At 39.5% G+C, this 21,553-nt stretch overlaps 1 protein-coding gene across 10 annotated transcripts in view; it reads right to left on the bottom strand.

The window, feature by feature from the left end:
- Window positions 1-6,775: 6,775 nt before the first annotated feature.
- Window positions 6,776-21,553, bottom strand: part of DERA (deoxyribose-phosphate aldolase) — a 464,384-nt gene continuing 449,606 nt past the window's right edge. For all 10 annotated transcript variants that reach the window (XM_064377711.1, XM_064377715.1, XM_064377713.1 and 7 more), the window contains 3 exons: window positions 16,965-17,105; window positions 13,359-13,453; window positions 6,776-7,387 (listed from right to left, as the gene is read on the bottom strand). In XM_064377711.1, coding sequence (XP_064233781.1) covers window positions 7,141-7,387; window positions 13,359-13,453; window positions 16,965-17,105 — 483 coding nt within the window. In that variant the 3' untranslated portion in view covers window positions 6,776-7,140. The remainder of the gene's footprint in view (window positions 7,388-13,358; window positions 13,454-16,964; window positions 17,106-21,553) is intronic.

Genomic DNA, 21,553 nt, shown 5'->3' with positions numbered 1-21,553 from the left:
TTTCCTGAAAAGTTACAATCATTTCATTTTGGTGACATCACGTTGGTGATTCAGAGAAAATTAATTTAAAGATTATTATTCTGAGACACTAAACCCACAAAATGCTATTTAACTCAAATTGAGCTTGACCTCATTAATAGAGGCTATAAGCTTTCCGCTATAATTATTTCCACATCTTGATATTCATATTTTATCACTGCAGAAAGAGTAGACCAACACCTGCTTCCAGAGTAAATAGAGTTTCTAGAGTCACAGGATATTTCAAAATGCGATATATTCACTTTAAATATGAAGAAATGAATAAAGCCTAAGTAGGTGACTTGCCTAGGTGTCTCATGTGTGTCAGTGGCAAAACTATCATTAGAATCAATTCTAGGATCCAATATCTAACTCTATTGTCATGAAAGATGAGCTACAAAGAAAAAGTAAATTATATTCCTTTAGCTGTCAAGTCATAAATTGGGTAGCTCAAACAAGAACTTAGCACAGCCTTATTTTCATGATTAATACAACCCATAGAAGATACTATACAATTATTTCAGCAAACACTAACACAGAAATTTTACGTTTGGGCCAGCAATATTCTCTGGTCTACATTTAATATGCCAATAGTCAGAAACAGATTAAATTTAATGAAACACTTGGTTGGGAGCAGGATGCATATTATAATTTCAAGAGACAGACTGGGCACAGTTTGGGAACCAACTTGGTTATAGAGGAGATAAGGCTGTCCAAATATTTGTTCCTTGTCCCATCTGTCTTCCAAAGGCAGCACGTTGCAAATGAGAGGGAGAAGTCCAAGTTCACAAACCTTTATTGCATTTTTTACTTAGTTTGTAACTATTGCTCTCATACTGAGTATAACACAGATTACCACTAATCTGATAAAATTATGACACATTAGAATAAATGCTGTTTTAATTGCATAATGTCGTAATGTTTATATAGTGCTCTTACATGTGTCTGAATTGAAACTCGTAGTAGGATCACAAAGTGGACAAGTGTAATAGATTGATTGCATAAATGGCCTAAATCTTCATCACTCTGTGCATCCATGCCCCTGTGCTATGTGACATTGCTGTTCATGTCCCTGAGGAGATTGAAACTATCTCCCAGCCCTTTAATTCTGAGGCCAGCCCTGTGACTTTCTTTGGCCATGGGCATGTTTGTGGATGTGATGCATGCAGAATCCTGAAAGGAGGCTTACGTAGTTCCGTTTCCTCTCTTGCTCCTATGCCATGATAACACAGTCAGGCTGACCTACAGGAGCAAGAATCAGAAAACTTTCTGTAAAAGACCAGAGAGTAAATATTTTTGGTTTTGTGAGCTGTGTGGTCTCCACTGCAACAATCCAACTACATCTCTCTGCCATTGTGACACAAAAGCAGTTACAGGAAACATAAAAATAAAGAAGTACTGCTGTGTTCCAATAAAGCATTATTTATAAAAACAGCCCCTGGGCTGGATTTGGCCCACAGTCCATAGTTTGCTGAGCCCTGTACTAGAGGATAACACACATGGGATAGAGTTGTGTTGCCCGAGTAATCCTAGTTGAGCTCTTTCTGAATCAGCCAAGTTTCACCCAATTTCCAGATTCCTTAGAGAACCCAGGCACACATCCAGCAGGACCGCCTGGCTAACCTGTAACTTATAGCAGACACATGAGCAAACCCGATCAAGATCAGCTCAACCCTGCAGAATCACTAACAAAGCCACTGAGTCACAGGATGATTTATCATGCAAAGTTATTGTGGCTATTAATACAGTAGGTGAAGTATTAATTTTGCTACTTTAGAATTAAGGATGGGGCACAAAGCCTCAGTCGTTATCTCAGGCAGCCAGAAAGCCTCAAGACTCAGATATAGGTGTTTTTCAAATCTATTCACTATACCACACTGCTTCAATCCTTCACTATTCTCTTTATTTTGGGTGGTTTTGCTTCTATAAAGATATAAGTACAGATATGTATGACTTAGGTTGAAAGACTAAGAACTTTAGGCAGCTTCTAACATTCCACAGATGTCCCTCTTAGTTTGGGGTTATTAAAAATTATGTCTGGCTTAAAGTTTGGATTATTTGGATAATTTTCTTGAAGTTACTAATATGGATCTCTTCATGGTGTATCAGAGTCTATATTGTCCTGGTTCATATTTTCCAAAACTTCAGTAAAAGGAAATAACGTAAATGGTCTACTCTTGCACACAGCTCCTATCTCTCCATTTTACGGCTCACATTTTATGCAGGGCTGTCAGGGCTTTCTGAATTAAATGTGACTTAGGGCCTACGCTTGCTGACTGAGGAGGCTCATAGGTCCTATAGCTCATCCACAATCTTGTACATGAGCTGTCAAGTATGAGAGATTGGTGCCAAATTCAACCCAACACAGCCCCTTCCCAGTAGTCTGCCTTCGACAACTCCTCCTTGTCAAATCCAACAGTTTACCTAGAATATATAGCGAATAAAGTACCCTGAAAGGTATGAATGTAGAGGTGCTGCTTTGGCTGATGGCAGGAACACCTATCAGCTTCCCACAGGGCTGACATTTCAGGCTGGCAGGGGGGAGATGATCATCGGATTTTTGTGCTGCTGTTTCTAAATGGATTGTAAAGACTCCCAAGGCAGATTGCCTCACTTCTTACCATCTGCCTCCATGAAGAATCAGTGCGATGCAACTATGCAACTCAGAAAACTTCTTTTTTTTGTTTCTTTATTTATAAAGTAGAGTCCTCAAGTGAATGGTTTATAGAACCCATCAGAATTCCCTAGTACTAGGTCTTACTGCATTAAAATTTAATACTTTGGGTGTCAGAAACTCCATGCCCTTCTCCTCACTGCCTAGCAAAAGTCGGGCCTTAGAGTCATTGAATGTTACATCAGGAAAGTAGCAGTCAGCAGTGCTTACGGGTTTTGAGAGGTTTCCCTAGTGACTAGGGATCAGAGCTTGTGCAATTATCTTTTGATCGTTAACCTCCTAGCTAAATACAGAATAGATATGCCAAGTCACTTCCTGATTGGTAAGATCCAAGAAGTAGCCTCTTTGTGTTTTAATATAGTGAAAGGGAATATCGGTCAGAAGAGTGATTGGACAGCCCAGGAAATAGGAAAAAACATACACAAAGCTAAGCACTGACTATCTATCCAAGCACCCACAGTGGTGAGGATCTTGTGTCATCAGACTTGGCCTTGCCAGTCCCAGTTGCACACTCATTCCGAGTGTAAAGATGAATTGGATGTGGGGTGCTGTGGCCAACAGACTGTGAGGTTTTTAGTTTCATGGAAGAGATTATCTCCATCTTGAAATGAATAATGGATGTGTCAGATTATCTTAGTCTTATCCCATTTAACATTTGATTCCTGTAACTCTCTTTGCTTTAAACCCACACCCATCAAACATGCTGCTTTGCCACACACAACACACAGCACTGTGCAGAACACTGGGACATAGAGTGACTCTGGGATCGTGAGCAGTGATGCCGTAGGGAGAACCAACAGCAGCTTCTCTTATGACTTAGCTTCCAGGGCAGCTTGACCACAGCAGGAGAATGGACTAATCTCTGGGATTTGGACAACCAGGCCATGGGACAGTTACAAGTCTGTTTCCATGCATTTCCCGCCATTCTCATTTCCGCTTCAGTTTCACTTATATTTAGGTTCTTCTGAATCTGCCTCTCTGGGCCTAAGAACTCCTGTGCCCTGAAAGAGGCAGTTTCTCAGCTTTCAAAATAGAAGGACTCGTCTATCTGACATTAATTCAGCAAGGATCTCTCAACCTTGTTTAAACCACAGAGCCCTAAATATCTCATGACCTACCTCCATCCATCAACACGCCCAAGACAATATCAGTGCATCTTACAGATGTCCCCACCTATTAAGAAGATTCTACATTAAGTAGTATTATATAAAATTATAAAGTTTTGTCCAATATAATACAGATTCAATATCTATATAAATATACATTTGCCCTTGCTACAGTAATTCTGGTAAAACCTACCTCTCTCCAATCTCGTTTGAGAGTCACTGAACCCTGCCCCCAGAGCTCCCATCACTACCCTATATGATGCCCCTATAAGAGGTGCAGACAAATATCTTCCAGTTTCAGGGGACCTTGATACTTGTGATAAGGTTGGCTTAGGATAGGTGAGGACAGAACGAGGCCTGAATGAAGGGAGATTGTGGTGTTTGAAAAAGTAACAGGGCTGGATGTGGTGGCTCACGCCTCTAATCCCAGCACTTTGGGAGGCCAAGGTGGGTGGATCATGAGGTCAGGAGTTCGAGACCAGCTTGACCAATATGGTGCAATCTGTCCGTACTAAAAAATACAAAAATCAGCTGGGGGTGGTGGCGCATGCCTGTAGTTCCAGCTACTCAGGAGGCTGAGGCAGGAGAATCACTTGAACCTGGGAGGCAGAGGTTGCAGTGAGCTGAGATTGCACCACTGCACTCCAGCCTGGGTGACAGAGTAAGATTATATCTCAAAAAAAAAAAAAAAAAAAGGAAAATGTTACCTAATTACTAAGCATCCATAATGGTTACTACTGGTGATAGTAGTGTGAGTGTGTGTGTGTTTGTGTACACAGCTATGCATACAAAGATAAATAAACCACAATTTTTGTTTCCAAATTAAGTAGCAGAAACATGAAGCCAAACCCCTCCTATTGCTCCTAGGTAATAATGTTAAGGCAAGTTGTGCAATTTCACTTGAGTCCCTGAGTCCCATCACAGGTTAAAGTCACTTAGCACACAGACTTCACCGTAGAGCCAACTCTGTCTTGTGGTCAGGTGGGGAATCTTTGAGGCAGGAGAGGCTAGACCAGTAAATATCTTTCCCCCTCATCCACCCTTCTTCATAAAAGCAGTTTCACTAATAAATCCCCCAGTACCTAAGGCTTCTTTTGTAAGTAAGAGTATAGTTAGAAACTATTCTAAATGATTTTTACAACTTATACTTAAATTTAGAAACTGAACTGGGTAATTCTTAGACTTTGTCATTTTTCCTTAAGCATGTTCTGCTCATATACATAGTTCCTATACCTCTGAGAATACAAAATTTAAATGTCCTTTTCCCCTAAAAATTGTCTACTAATGACTATCGAATATTAGTTGCTAAGTGGGTAACCGCTACAATAACCACAATCCACTCTGCTTCTACTCAGAGAAGCATTACCAAATGAGAAGAAAATTTGAGAAAACAATGAAAGAAGTGATAATGGTTCAACAAAGATCTGACCCAAAACTAGGAGGAACTCAGTTATCTGAATCTTTATGATTGACAGATTACTGAAGTAATTTACACATGGGAAATGCTTAATGGCTTAGAATATACTTTTTTCAAGGGCTTCACATACAGAAAAGTATATGACCTTCAAAAAATCTTATAAAGTTTGAGGAAACTGCAGATCAGACAGGGTGAGTCAGTTGCCCAAATCCAGAGAGCAGGGGTGTGTGTGTGTGTGTGTGTGTGTGTGTGTGTGTATGTATGTTTTATGCAGACAGAATCAACTTATGGGTTTTGGAATTTTCCCTCCTGAGTTCATGGTTTTTTCTATTAATTACACTAGAAAGAGTTCCTAAAGCCAAGATCCACAGTATGCAAAGCTACTTTTTAACATTAGAAAAAAGAAGTAAAAAGAAACTTGTATGGAATTCTGCATAGTCAACTGTCTAATAGGTTTTGTTTATGGACTTGAGTTGCTCAGACTGTGAAACCTAAAACATAACACAGTGACTTTTCTCTTGAGTGGCAAATCTAAATGAACAATTCACAAATGCCATTAAAGGTAGTGTTTAAGAAATATATTTAAAATTAAAATGAATCAAAAGATAAGAAAATCAAAAATTAATATAAATTACATGGACAGCATAAGGAAAATATTGACATTTTAAGAACTCACCCTTTATTATCAAGACTGAAGTATACATTCCATTGAAGACCAAAAAAATCTAAATTTGTGTGATTCATGTGTTACATATTTATATGTAGAAACCAAACAACATATCTGGGTGCTAAATCTATTAGGTGAAAGTTTGTAGGGAGACAGGATAATCGTAGGCTCAAGTTATCACCCCACATATGATTATAAAAATAAAAGGAGACCTTTAAAATAGATAGATTTGGTTGACATTACCTTACTAAATTGAACAAACAGAGCAAACTGATATCATATGCCTATTGATGTATTATAATGTGAAGGAGATACCACCAAAAATGTTTAATCTGAATCTAAGAATGAGACAGTCATAGATGAAACAAATCCAGATTAAGGGTCATTCTGTAAAACAACTGGTCTATACCCTTCAAAAAAAGTCAGGGTTATAAAAAAGAAAAAGAAAGTGAAAGAAGTCTCTCATTTAAGTGAAAACTAAATAGAAATGTTAACAGAAGGCAATGTTTGGTCTTTGATTCCAAAAATAAAGCAGTTATGAAGGCAATTATGGGGGAAATTGGAATAATTAGAATAAGGACTATATATGTTAAATATTATATTAATGCTAAATGCCTTGAGGTGTAATAATAGTGTTACAGTTATTTGGAGATTGTCTTTTTCATAGGAAAAACATGCTGAAGTATTAAGGAGTGATGTGTCATGATATCTGCCACTTACTCTCAGATGTTTCCAAGAAAAAGAAAACAGAGAGAAGGAAAGCAAATACGTAAAATGTTAATGACTGGTGAGTCTCAGCGAAGGGCATAGTAAAATTTGTACTATTTTTCAGCTTTTCCCTGGGTTTGGAACTTTCGAAAACAAAATGTTAGGAAAAATAAAACCAAACAAAGTCATTCTCTAAATTTTTTATTTCATATTTCCGTTTCAGCAGTATTGAAATGTTTCTCATATATGCAATTATTCTATAGATTCAAAAGTGCAGTGTTGAGTGAATGTCACAAATCATAACATGATTAAAATTTATAAGAAAGTACTTTAAAAACCAGAGAAAAGACGTAAGAATTATGATGTTAAATTTCTAATCCAAATGTAAATCAAGAATACAGGATACTAGCAATGCTAATATTCAAAATGGGTTTACCCCAGTTCATAATTCCTCCACTTCTCTTACCTAAAATCTAAGGAAGTATTCATTATAAATTGGAAGTAGAGAATTCTTAAGAAACCAACTGGATGATGAGTTGTATGATTCTCTTTACAGGTACAATCTACTTTTCAGCAACCTGTAAGCCATGGAAAGAGTAACTCCATATCCAACAAAAAAACCCAAAGCTCTGTTTGGCTGGGGAAGGGGTGTCAAATACGCAATGGTGTGGTAGATCCGTGCTCCGACAAACAGTCTGAAGTGCAGGATGGCTGTGGAGAGGTCAGGACCACTCAGGGAATACAGAAGGCCAATTCCAAGAAATGGAACAATATTTTCAAGGTCATTCAGGTGGGCTCTGTAAAAAAAGATGGCTATTAAAAACACTAATTTCAAATTAGTAGATATGTATTCTCTTTTCCCTCTCTTCTAAAAACTAAATCTGAGTACTAATGAATCCTTAAATTTCAAAGTAAGATTTTTTTTTCTCTCAAATTGCCTTGCTTCCTTGCCCACTTGACTTTTATTTAGAATGTCTCATTATTTTTGTTTCTTTTTACTTTTAGTGTATCTTCAAATATCACAGAAGGCATTTTGTAGTTCCTAGAATATCAAAACAACATCTATCTAATAGAACTCATTTCATTTTTGTAAACACAAAATACTTTTTTCTTATGAGGTTCATAACAATTCGCAATTCAAGACTCTTTTTATAAAAATTCTTTTTCCCAAAGGAAGAAAATCTTTTTGGTGTTGATTTTTCTTAAGACTCCTCCTTCACTTCTGCTACTCTACCAAATGATTATTGAGCGAATCCCTGCCAACCCAAACTACTAGGCTGCCAATAATTAATTTACCAATTTAATATCAAGGATCTCATGTTCTTACATCTAAATAACAGAACACATAACTAGCCTTTGAAATACAGTAAAATTTTGGCTAACCTATCTTCCAAATGCCAAAGAAATTAGTTAGGAATGATGGTGTGAAAGTACAAAGGGCACACAAAACGTGGGATAGGTGAAAGAGAGAGAGAATTTCCTAAATGTTTTCTTTATAACAGAGCTAGAGGAAAACAAAAAGTATGTTTTAGCCACAGTTTTGCTCCACTATGGCATCTTGGGTTTCTCTGGCTAAGACCGAATACGGAACACATCTACTACTGACTTGACATTTTCACTAGGGTTGCTGTTGCTGCTACTGTTGTTTTTAGAGGTGGGGTGTTGCTCTGTTGCTCAGGCTGAAGTGCAGTGGCACAGTCAGAATTCACTGCAGCCTCAGACTCCTGGGTTTCAGCCTCATGAGTAGCGGAGACTACAGGCGTCAACACCATGCCTGGCTAATTTTTAAATTTTTTTTTTTAGAGGTGGGGTCTTGCTATGTTGCCCAGGTTGGTCTTGAACACCTGGTCTCAAGCAGTCCTCCAACCTCAGCCTCCCAAAACACTGGAATTACAAGTGCAAGCCACCCTGACCAGCAACATTTTTTAAAAATACTTAATTTTAAAATTTCATCTCCCTTAAGTCTACAGAATTAGAAATTGCTTTAGAATCCAGGCTAGAAATGGAGAGTTTGATAGCGTTTGTCAGCTATCGATATGCATTTCAAAACAAAAAAATATTTCTGTTTTACGTTACTCTCTTCTCTAGCATAAACAGATAATTATTACATATTGCCTGCTCAGTGATCACCACTCTGTTCCCTTCCTTTCCTTTCTCCTGTTTTCCCTAGATTATCTCTAAGTTTGCCTCACAAAGATGCCAACTACATAGAGATACGAAGAAGACAGCAGCAGCCTAGATAAGCGATGAGTTGAAAAGGCTTCAATAAAGAATGAAAGCAAAGAGAGAAAGGTGTGAGTGTTCTTGTGCCCTCCCTTTCATGGAGCAATACAAGCACTACTGAGAATGAGATGGCAAAGAAAAGACAGGAATACCATTTTCTACCAAAGAAGGGCCCACTTTGTCAATTACACCAAGAGTATTTGTTTTGACACTCTGACTTCTGCAGCACCACTGAGACACCTTCACCTCCAATCTTAGGCATGTTAGCGTTGTCCTTCACAACATGCTAAAAAGACAGAAATTCTAAGGTTAAGGAAGAGACTATAAAGAGGAGACTCTCTGGAAAACAATGTCCACTTCTATCCCCGTGTTGAGCAGTTGACAGATGGAGTGCAATGTTAAAGCAGAGGAGAAAGTCAAGGACAGTAATAGGACCACGAGGGTAGAGGGAAGGAAGGTCAGGGGCAGGGTTTCTTTACCTTTCTAGCTCCCGCATGTTTTTCTAGCCTCATTTCTATCTTATTTTTCCTTTTGAATTCTCTTACTCTTTCATCAGCCCTCAAAATTTCTCAAAGGTAACACTCCTCATTATCCTAGTAAGGCCTGTTTTCCACAGACCCTTATACTCTATATCAGTGTATGCCATTTTCTGTACTTCTTTTGAGACTCTGTTCCAGGCACACACCTCCCCAGTTCTCCCTGTGAGCACCTGCTGCAGTGCAATATCACCCTTCCATCCTAACCCACCCCCTGCTCCAAAGACAGACTCCTTCCCGGAGTGGCATCTTCCATAACATTAGTGCCATTTATAGACAGCTGCCAAAATCTATCACCAGGTGGAAATCAGCCTTCCTGAGAGACCACTTTCTACCTGGTTCTATTACCCTTCTCCCCCATGATTACATTTGCCCATTTTTCTTTCTCTTTTGGACAGATGTTCCCCGGTACACATCTGCTCTGTGACAGACCTTCCCACCATCTCTGTGCCTCCTTCCTCAAAGCAGAATTGCTTGGATCCCAGCATTCACCTGACCTGGACTAGAGTTGCTACATGCACCTGGGGATTGTCAGGCTGTGAACAACGACAAAAGGAGCTGCTCAGAAGGCTTTTCCAGACTCCTTCATCTCAGTCAAAGCTCTTCACCCTCAGCACACAGCGGTGTGTTCACATTCTCATCAAGGTATTTTTCCAAATTGACGAGACTTCTCCTCTCCTCTTCCTCCTCCCAAATCCTAATATTCTTCAAGGTCTTCCTTTATGGACTATTCCATGGAACTAATGAAACATGGCTTCATAACATTCTCCAATTATTACATGCACAGGGGTCTTATTTGGGGGGAACATTATAAACCACTGAGGGTCAGGAACCCAGTCTTAAGGCTCTTTGATAGCATCCCAATAGAATAAATGACAGTGATACATAATCTCTCCATATAGGTGTGTTCATATACTGGGGTCACAAGGGACATCATCCAGTTTAACCCCAGCCTATGTTCGTCTCCTGACAGAGTCCCCAGCAAGTGTCACTTAGACTTCATGGAACACTCTCAGTGAAGGCGTATTCTCTACCTTTAAAGGGAATATATTCTAAATGTCTCTCCTCTCCCTAAATATGAAACTCAAGCCTTTATTTTGTCTTTCAAATGACTCCCTGTATTTCACCAGCTGGCCTGTTTGCCTTTCAACTTTCTTTTTATCTTTGTGTGTTGAATGTATATGGTCTTGAATGCTTCCTAGACAAGGTAGGATAGTATTAAATAAATAAATATGTAAAATGCTTTCTAACTATCACTGGTTTCTCTCTGTCCAGAACTCAAATAACTGATTTTAAGCCACATATCTTGATATTTCAACACATATTCCTTTAAGTTTGTAATTAATTGTTCCATATGTGTATGTATTAATTTTCTCAATTATTGCACTCGGTAAGGCATACTTTTCACTGCATTTGTAGCCCCATTCTGTCCCTGTCATTTAAATACGCTAATCATAACAGCTTTACAATTACTGAAGGAACTAGAGAGGTGGGGGGGCGGAAAAGCCTAGCTTAAAAATGGAAAGGAAAGATTCTGGAAACTCTCTCTCTTTGAAAAGTATCTCCAAAAGTATATTATTAGGCACTTTTGCGATGAAACAAGTACGATCTCAAAAAGCATTAATACAACTGAAAACTCCACTCTGTTGGAAACGCTCTTCTCTTACTGTGAGGAAAAGCCAGTGTCTCATCACCAGGGGGCGCTGTGAACACAGTCGCTGCACCTCCTCAACGACAAGGCACCTTTTCAGAACCAGGGTCAATTGTTCTTCCTAACATTTATTTGCAACCTGACTAGCTGATCAATTTAGATAATGTCATTCTCCTGTAAAAGTACAATCCCCCATGGGCAGGGAGTAAGGGTGGAAGGTCAGAAAGAATAGTAGAGAGGAATCTCAAAAACCCCCCAAAAATTTGTGTTACGCTTTCACACGTGAGATTTACTTGGATTTTCATTTCAATCGTACTAATGCTACTGAGGGTCTAATTGCTTCTGATCACTTTCCAGTCCTGGGCAATTTTATAAATACAAGGTCATGACTAGCATCATGCATGTGGCTGCCTGCTCTAAAAGGGAAGCGCTAGAGGACCAGACAAGGCTTTAAACGGTTTTGTGTCTCCTTAGTGGTTTTGAAAACTTCCAGCTTCACTCACTTTTTTTTCAGTTTATGATTTTTCATCTAACACATAACTTTTCCTTTGATATTGCTCTGCTATTGTTTGAAATTTCTACAGTGATTCTTTGTCCCGAAACTATTTTATATCCATATTCTTCACACAACCCATTTTCAAGACTGACTGATTTACTCAGCAGGACTACTGAATTAACAAGTATATAACTAAGTGAGACAGAAGGTGAAATTTTGTGCTAAGTACCTGCACAGACTTTTTCTTAGAAGAGAAACATTCTTGCTTGATGACTAGCTTGGGGGTAGAATTGTTTTGCGTGAGTAAGAAGGTACTTTTAATTTTAGTGCTGATAGGGTTGAAGAGTCTGTGGGGCAAGAGGAGAGCCTCAAAATTGGTGTAACACTGAGCACTGCTTGAGTGAAGGAGGTACAGGTATGGGGCATATTCCCCGGAGAGAGAATGCTGAGGGACATGGTCAGACAGAGAAATAACATACAACTCGAAATGTTTGTGTTGCCACAGTGTAAATGCCTCTGCACCTCCACTTACTCAAGTCTATTTTTAACCACTGTGTGTGTGTGTGTGTGTGTGTGTGTGAAGGGAACTGACTAAAGGGCTGGATTAACATCCAGCATCACCAACTGCAGAATATGGAAACATGCATAGAAGCAGGAACCCAGATCCAGAGTTAACCTGGAGATGATATGCCGATAGGGAATCTGCAGAAATCTTGGGAGGGGCTTCAGACTTTCACAGAGGATCAAAAAAGGGATAATGCAACCTAGGTGTTCATCAATATGAATTGGATAAAGACGGCCGGGCACAGTGGCTCATGCCTATAATCCTAGCACTTTGGGAGGACAAGGTGGGTGGATCACCTCAGGTCAGGAGTTCGAGACCAGCCTGGCCAACATGGAGAAGCCCTGTCTCTACAAAAAATACAAAAAATTAGCCAGGTGTGGTGGCACATGCTTGTAGTCCCAGCTACTCGGGAGGCTGAGGCAGGAGAATGGCTTGAACCTAGGAGGCAGAGGTTGCAGTGAGCTGAGATCATGCCATTGCACTCCAGCCTGGGTGACAGAGCAAGACTCTGTCTTAAGAAAAAAATGGAATGAAATCATGTCCTTTGCAGCAACATGGACACAGGTGTAGACCCTTACCCTAAATGAATTAACACAGGAAAAGAAAAACAAATACCACATGTTCTCACTTACAAGTGGGAGCTAAACATTGGATACATAAACACAGCACAACACACACTGGGGACTATTAGAGGGCGAAGAAAAGGGGAGACAAAGGTTGAAAAGCTAACGGGTACTATGCTTACTACTTGGGTAACAGGAAAAACAGTACCCCAATCATATCTTGGCTTATTGCTTTTCATTGTTCATTGAATCCCCAATACATTAAAACATAACATCTAAGAAGAGATGGCAGTGGTGAGAGGGACAGAGAAAAAGAGGTTCCTATTTCTCCAGAGTGTCAACATTCTTATTTTGAATCTTATGCAAAAATACCTAATTCTTCAACCTTTCACATGAGTTGACAGTCTCACCTATGGAGAAAGATGATAAAACTGCAAGAACCTACTATTCCCATTTTACTCCTCCCTGCCATTACTGTTGATACAGCTCTATAGAAAACAACGTCATTAACCCCGAGAGTGTCGATAAAAGGACAGTATAGCAAAATTGGCAATATATGCGATTGCAGTGATAGTTGGAGACTTTCAGATGTCCAGATTTCTGTAATTGTTATGAGGAGTAGGAAAGAGGTCTGACTTTTTATCTGCATTCTCCAAGACCCTGAGACATCTTCACTGAACTCCTTGACCAAAATTATTTAATCAAGTAAGTAATTTCAAGAGACATTGGTTTACCTGCGTACACGTTCTACTCTGTCATCTGTTCGAAGATACTTCTTGGCGTTTTCTCCTTTGCCAAATGTTGCACAGTCTTCTGGGTTGGCAAAAACCTATTCCAAATACCAAGAAAATAAAAAAACTTATTTCAAATACTGGCTGGGTGCAGTGGCTTACACCTGTAATTCCAGCACTTTGGGAGGCTGAGGCAGAAGGATTGCTTCAGCCCAAGAACTCAAGACCAGCCTGAGTAACGTAGGGAAACCCTGTCTCCACAAATTTTTTTTTTTTAAATAGCTGGGCATGGTGGTGTGTCACATGCCTGTGGTCCTAGCTACTCAGGAGGATCAGGCGGGAGGATCACTTGAGCCCAAGAGTTTGAGGCTGCAGTGAGCTGTGATTGCACCACTACACTCTAACCTGTCTTGAAAAAAAAAAAAAATGAAACAAACAAATAACATGGGGATATTCTACCTAATAAGTTATTTGAATTTTAGTGGAAGAAATATAGACATCCAGGTTGACCCATGTGGAGCGATAAATCAAACATAAGAGTAGAAGAAAGCATCTGTTGTTTTTATTAACAATGCAAAGTTGTAAAAAGGAAAGCATAAATAAGAACTCGAACAAAAACCAGTGCATAAGAACAGTGAAAAGGAAGCAAATATGGGCAGAGGCAAAATTCTAAGTCATCATGGACTATTACTGTGGTTCACTGGCATCTCTTTCACAATAATGTTGACATACCTTCCCTGGCTCAACTGAAATAAACACATTTACCAGCCAAAGGTTTGAGAGAACAGACAAGAAGCATAAAAGAGTAAGGGACGGGAAAGGCGTCTTACGCTCTGTTAGAACATGTGTACCTCCTTTCTTTTTCTAAACTAGATAAAACTTTGGGCTTAAGAATACTGTATCATGAAATTTGAGAAGCCCAATTACATTCCTAAGAGTAAGAAGTACACATTCATGTATTCCTTCCTGCAATTATTATGCTGTTTGAAATAATTTCCCCACCCCTTGAAACTTGAAATCTGCATTTAAAAAAAATTTAAGGGCCGGGTGCGGTGGCTCACGCCTGTAATCCCAGCACTTTGGGAGGCCGAGGCGGGTTGATCACGAGGTCAAGAGATCGAGACCATCCTGGTCAACACGGTGAAACCCCGTCTCTACTAAAAATACAAAAAATTAGCTGGGCACAGTGGCACGTGCCTATAATCCCAGCTACTCAGGAGGCTGAGGCAGGAGAATTGCCTGAACCCAGGAGGCAGAGGTTGCGGTGAGCCGAGATCGCGCCATTGCACTCCAGCCTGGGTAACAAAAGCGAAACTCCATCTCAAAAAAAAATAATAATAATAATAATAATAAGTATCTGCCACTATTTAATAATTTATAGCAGAGAAAAACAGAAACTGCAAAACTCATCTTAATTTAAGCTTAAAAATCTTGCAAGTTTTCTATTTTTTCCTAATATGATATGAACATTTATTAGAGATAAAGATGTTGAGGAGAACTGATGTGCAGGACTGGGAATATTTATTCCAGATAAAGTTCTTAAGGTCAGGCCTGTCTGTCTTGTTCATCATAGTGTTCCCCTAAATAAGTGCCTGGCACACACTGGATGTACAATAAATATATGTTGAATAAAGAAATAAGTGGTGTATTACAATGGAAAGAGCATGAGACTGGGTTTAATGCAATTTCAGTCTGAATCCCAGTTTCACCCTTCATCGGTATGTAACCTTGGGTAAGCTATTGCTATGGACTGAATGTTTGTGGTCCCCCAAAATTTGTATGTTAAAGCCTAATCTTCAATGTGATAGTCTCTGGGACATGAGGCCTTTGGAAGGTAATTAGGTCAGAGAGTGGAGTCCTCATGAATGGGATTAGGGTCCTTTCAAGAAGAGGAAAGAGACAGCTTGCTTCCTTCTCTCTCTCTCTCTCTCTCTCTCTCTCTCTCTCTCTGCTCTGCCAATGTGAGGATACAATGAGAAGATGGCCATCTGCAAGTCAGGGACTGGGCCCTCACTGAACACCAGATCTGCTGGTATCTTGATTTGGGACTTACCAAACTCCAGAACTGTGAGACAAATGTTTGTTGCTTAAGCTACTCAGTCTATGGCATTTTGTAAGAGCAGCCGAAACGGACTCAGACAGCTACTTAACCTCTCTTTCAGTTTCCCTTCTATATAAAATGGAAAGTTGAATCCTCGTTTTACCTGACAATGCTAACAATTGTGTAAACTGACTCCATGATCAAGCACACATAAAAAGCACTGTGGCTCCTAGCCCTCTACAAATTTGAATTCCCTTCTTCTTTTCTTATAAGACAGGGTCCATTTCCTTGGTGACATTCTGTTTCTAGAAGTCAGTGTGGATCTGGGGGGTAGACAGCCACTTTGTGGCCTGATGCTTGCAACACATCAGCGCATGAAAGACTTAACCATGTGGGGATGTGCCCTCCATTAAAATGCAAATATCCTTCCATTCTACCTCAAGATAGTTGGCCAGGCTCTTGCCTATAATCCCAGCACTTGAGGAGGCCGAGGTGGACGGATCACCTGAAGTCAGGAGTTCGAGACCAGCCTGGCCAATATGGCAAAACTCCATCTCTACTAAAAATACAAAAACTAGCTGGGTCTGGTGGTGCATGCCTATAATCTCAGCTACTCGGGAGGCTGAGGCAAGAGAATTCCTTGAACCAGGGAGGCGGAGGTTGCAGTGAGCCAAGATCCTGCCACTGCAGTCCAGCCTGGATAAGGGTAAGAGCGAGACTCTGTCTTGAAAAAAAAAAAAAAAAAAGATACTAACAAGGAAATGCCTTAGGGAAGACTGTGCCCTCTACATAAAATCAATGCTCTAGAGGACAAAACTCAGGACAGGTCCTAAAAGAGAAACAGATGATCTCGAGGACGAAGTTGCTGAATGGGCACGAGGACTACACTGGTGAAAATATTTTAACTTTGTAAAGGGAGCCTTGCTCTACCCTCTTCCAGCAGGCATAAACCCCGCTTGTATGCTTCAGAATCTGTCTACCACCTTCCCCACATCTGCACTTTAAAAAAAAAATCATTCTGATAATACTGGGTAGAAATAGTATCCATGTAAGAAGTCAGAAGTACACAAAATTCAAATGATCACCCCAATCAGATGAGGGTCTACTTTGAAAGTAAGAACTTTAATTCTCAGCCTTTTTTTCTTTTTCTTTCTTTCTTTTTTTTTTATCAAAATCATACCCTTGACCTGTACCAGAGCCGAAAATACCAGCTGTTTTAACCAATTGTTTTAACTGTAAAACAATTATTTTCTAAACCCTCTTTGGCAAAATTAATTCCAAAATGAAAGTTTCCTTGAAAACTTTGATATTCCGGAATATCTCATCTGCTTAGCAGAATGAAAAAAGGTAAAATCCATAATGAAAAAACCATTTACTAGTTTCTAGGAGAAGCAACTGTTCCATAAATATATCAGATCCATCTGTGCCAAACGATTGCATACTTCACTTACAGCATAAAACAGTGTGCTATTGGGCTTTACCAAAAATAAAAAAAAGAAAATTAAGAAAACTCCTTTCCAGAATTTCAACTCTTAAAAGTAAGAAAATATTACCTCCAAATTTCTTACCTTTCTTGTCATTCTATAGAACGCAGTTGCAGTACTCATAAGCATCATTTTTGAAAGAATAATTGTTGCATAGGAGGCAAAAGCCCTGAATACTTCATCGTCCCTTAGCTGGGTAAGGTCAACCATTGTTTCAGTTTTGGTCTAGAATCGTAAAAAGATTTAAATAAGATAAGAAAAAGCAGTCATAAATACACAAAATAACTGGAAGATCGTTTGATGTTCTTATATTGCAGCATTAACTATACTGTTCTTAAAAATATCTTGGACTGTTTGCAGAATAAATGATTATTTAGTTATTAAAATGTCAAAGTAAATAGGGGCTGAGTGCAGTGGCTCAAGCCTATAATCCCAGCACTTTGGGAGGCCAAGGCAGGTGGATCACTTGAGGTCAGGAGTTCGAGACCAGCCTGGCCAACATGGTGAAACCCCATCTCTACTAAAAATACAAAAATTAGCCAGCCGCGGTGGCGCGTGCCTGTAATCCCTGTATTCAGGAGACTGAGGCAGGAGAATTGCTTGAATTTGGGAGGCGGAGTTTGCACTGAGCCGAGATATTGCCATGCACTCCAGCCTGGGCGATAGAGCGAGACTCCGCCTCAAAAGAAAAAAAAGTAAACATCATTATATTTTATCTAGTTTTATATTATTAAGCTTGAAGACATCAAACAAGTACTAATTGAAAAAAGGGTGCAGTACAAGCAAAAATAAAGTGCAAAAATTCTCTAAACAAAGACTAAAATCACATACTTGGATTGAGATGAACTATATATAGGTTGAAATCAAAAGGCCAGAGATCATAGACTGATCTCTTTGGAAACATCAAACTATGTACCTAGTAGCAACACCGATGTTTTATTCGGAAGGCCTAAGTTCTTATGTATCCTTCTTTGGAGACCCAACTTACAACTTTTTGTCATTTCAGTAGTATTCAAAATCGTAGGCTTCAGGACATGAGTTCCAGTCCCACCACTTAGCTATTAACTTTGCTTGAGGGATTTAGTCTCTGAGACTAAATTTCTTCATTCTTGAAATAGAAATAGTAATAGCTTCTAACTTAATGGGTTGTTGTCTAATGTAATTGAGATAAAACATGAACTGGTCCAAGAAAATCCCTCAATAAAGTTTATGATGTCTTCATCGTGATCATCATCATGATCACTGGCATCATCAATTCCAAGACAGGCTAAAGAAAAGCAGGATAATGGAAACATCAAAAAACAGGAATTAAGGAATTCTATTTATGGTATGGAATTACTATTTATGGTTCATGGGTGTAATAGGGAAGGAGAATTAGTTTTACATGATCCTCAGGTAATTTCACATTCTGAAGTTACATCCAGCTAAAAGCTGCTCAGTAGAGGAATGTAGCTGTCTACACTTGGAGTTGGAAGTATAGTTGGGAATGTGCTGAAGAGGAAAGCTAAGACACACTGGTGATACTGAAGTCAAAACAGGTAGGAATTTAGGGTAAAGCTTAAAATGTAAATTTCCAGTCCTCTGACAGTTATTCTTGTAACCTTCTCTTGTTCTTTCATCAGTCCTTCTATCTACTTCTATCTCTTCCCCAGAAACACGTATCTTTTCTCAGACCCAAGATTAGATGCTATTTATCCTGCTTAGCGTGTAGTACTACCTCTTCTAGGTGATGACCGTTCCCGCTTTTAAAGCTCAACCCTGGCATGTGTCCTTATTAGCCTGACATCTATCAGATCCAATCTCTCTATCCATCTTCCCTGTAATCTACACGTTTATATGTATCATTATTGGTCATATAGCTGTCTTTGCGTTGCTGCTGAATGTGATAAAAACCGCATACATATAGATTTAGCTTTATTACAGTTTGCTATGTGTCCAACTATGCTATGTACTACTTTCATCACCTTTATTAACCTGTTACAATTGTCATAGCTATACCCATTTCACAAAAGAAGAAAAGGGGAATTAGACACGTTAATCTGCCAAGCTGGAACATGAACATTCCCTACACTCACCACACTATACTCCCTCTCTCAAGAGACTTGCTTAATTCTGCTCTCAACTCTTTAATTCCACTTAATTCTGATTCGACTGCCATGAAGTGAATGTCTACTCTGTGGCTGGCACGACTAGACACTCCTTATATCTGTCATCTTCTTTCTTCTTCCAATTACGTTGTGAGGTAGGTATTATCATTCCCATTTTGCAGATAAAGAAATCAAAGCTACCTAAGTAACCCCTATTTTTGTTTTCTTAGACTAAAAATATACAGCTTGGATTTAGGCAAACAGAAACTACATGTGCAAGGCTTTTAAAAAAATCCCCTATGATAGCAAATTAATCCATCTCCACAAGTCTCTGGTCTAGAAAGCACAGTATGTTAGATTAGCTCTCGGTGCAAGATAATACTTTCAGTCACATTTAATGTGTGTGCTTTTGTTCTAGTATTGAAGGGGTGAAAGTCATGAATAAACTGTACTATCCTTCAGAGTGTAGGTAAAGTAATTAGCTTAATAAAGGATCCCTAAATCCCAGGTCTCTATACAGAGATCTGAAGAAATCCAGCAAGCATGTGAAGTTTTTTTTTTAAGTGTGGTAAGTTCATTAAGTAGAAAGTTGCTACTTAACAATAATTTTAAAACTAAAATATTAGGTCTCTACTAATGTTTCCAGAATGAAATTTATTTAGTGATGGAACAAAAAAGTCCAGAGAACTCTTTTTTCCCCTTAGTGAAAATCAGTATTGAAAGAGTAGAGAAAAAATGGCAGCCTCCCAGGACTGTTGGTGGGAAAGTACACAGAGAATCAGTGGCTGGGGCAAAGGGCAATGGGAGGCCTTTTCTTTAAAAATGAACAACACACAGTGCACTTTACACAGAGTTTCTCAATCACGAACAATGTGGCTTAACTCCTCATGGCTGTGGTTTTGGGAGACAGGCCAGCACGGAGCCTCTGACACACACCCAGTGATGGGTCAATGGGCCGGCCACCTCTCCTTTCCATTTCACAGGTACTCGAGAGCCAGGTAACGAGCAGCAAAGGTAAGAACATTAATAAATACTAGTCGTTTATAGTATGGATTAAGGCAATGCTGGTGTAAACCTTTTCTTCCCTCAAAGCTGACTTATCAACAAATTGCCATGAGTTTGCTGAACAAAACTGGAGCCATTATCATGGCTGGCTCTGCAGTCAAAACAAAATTACTGAAAGCCTTTTACCAGGAAAGGTTGCCAGGAGGGAGAAGAACGGTCCAGTATAATAATAAATAACAGGGTGAAATGTTAGCTGGTTTGAGTATTCAAGAAATGAAAGAGAAATAATCTAAGAAAAGTAAGCAGGGAAAAACACGAATTTGGTTACAAATTATAGGAAATATTTACAATGATGAATCATAGCTGCACAGTGCACAGTGGTTTGTTCGCTCATTATATTCTCCATTCATTGGCCAGCATGGTAATGAATACCTCGATTCAACGATATTCTGAGTATCTCTCCTGCCAGAGACCAGAGCTCTGTTCCCTAATGTGGAGGTGACTTCCTCATAAGAGGACATGAGGTAGAGTGTCAAGTATTCAAAACTCTGGAACTAGATTGGCATTTGGGTGGATCTCGACCCTGACACTTAATAACTGTGACTTAACTTCTCTGGGATCTCTTCACCTTACCTTTTAAATGAGATGGACAAGAACTCCTATTTCACTGGATTTTTGTGAGAATAAAGTTAACTGAATAAAGTTAGAAACCCGTTAAATGCTGTGTAAGTGTTTGGTAAATAAAAAAGCTCCGACTTTGGTGCTGTTCTAGACACTGAGGGTTTTAGAATTTTTCCAAAGGTGTTTACATATTTTATCTCTCTTGACCTGAAAAACTCCAAGGTAGTCAGAGCAAATAAAATTTTTTTCTACCTTTAATGTATAAGGAAATTGAGTCCCAGAAAGGTAGTGAGTAACATGACCCAAAGTCACAGTGGAGGGGCTGAGACGGCAACTTGGTTTTCTCAAGTGTATAACGTGTGGGCTCCCCACAGCCAAGGTTGAGTTCTCTACAGCCCTGGTCTTCTGGAGGCCGTTCCTTGTCAAATCCCATTCCTGTTTTCTCTGCCGCTAAAACCCCAGTACTATTTATCAGAGAAGAACCTTCACTTCTCAGTTGAGGAACATCCTTTCCCTTTATAGGCTTTTGGCCAAAATGAGCAAAGTTCTCTTCTCAGGATGAGGTGGCCGGCCTTTCTACATCAGTATTGCGAAACACTTGAAAAATCCGGACACGCATCCCCAGGGCCATGACTCTGCAATTTTGTACCTTCTGAAACTAACAAGCACTACACATGAGATAAAGAAAAAACATAATTTGGTGGCCATGTTAATCTGGAACTCTAGATTAATTCTAGCGTGTCCTGAAGGCATTGTGGTGGCTGCAGACTCAGCCCCCTATGTGGTCTCATGCAAAGTGGGGTTCAGAGCCCAGAGACTAGGGTGAAATGCTGGTGCCTCTTGGGGGAGTAGTGGGGTAAGGCCTTCCTCAGGAAACTGTGCTGACCTCCTTTTCCAATCTCGGGGATTAATAAACACCACTCTAACACAAACCCTTAGAAAAATTTTACTTGTGACTGG

Source organism: Aotus nancymaae, unplaced genomic scaffold (genome assembly GCF_030222135.1).
Source record: "Aotus nancymaae isolate 86718 unplaced genomic scaffold, 86718_ANA_hifiasm-v0.15.2.pri h1tg000016l, whole genome shotgun sequence".
Classification (NCBI taxonomy): Eukaryota; Metazoa; Chordata; class Mammalia; order Primates; family Aotidae; genus Aotus; species Aotus nancymaae.
The sequence above is the reverse complement of the archived record's forward strand: the minus strand, read 5'-3'. Positions and strand labels throughout refer to the sequence as shown.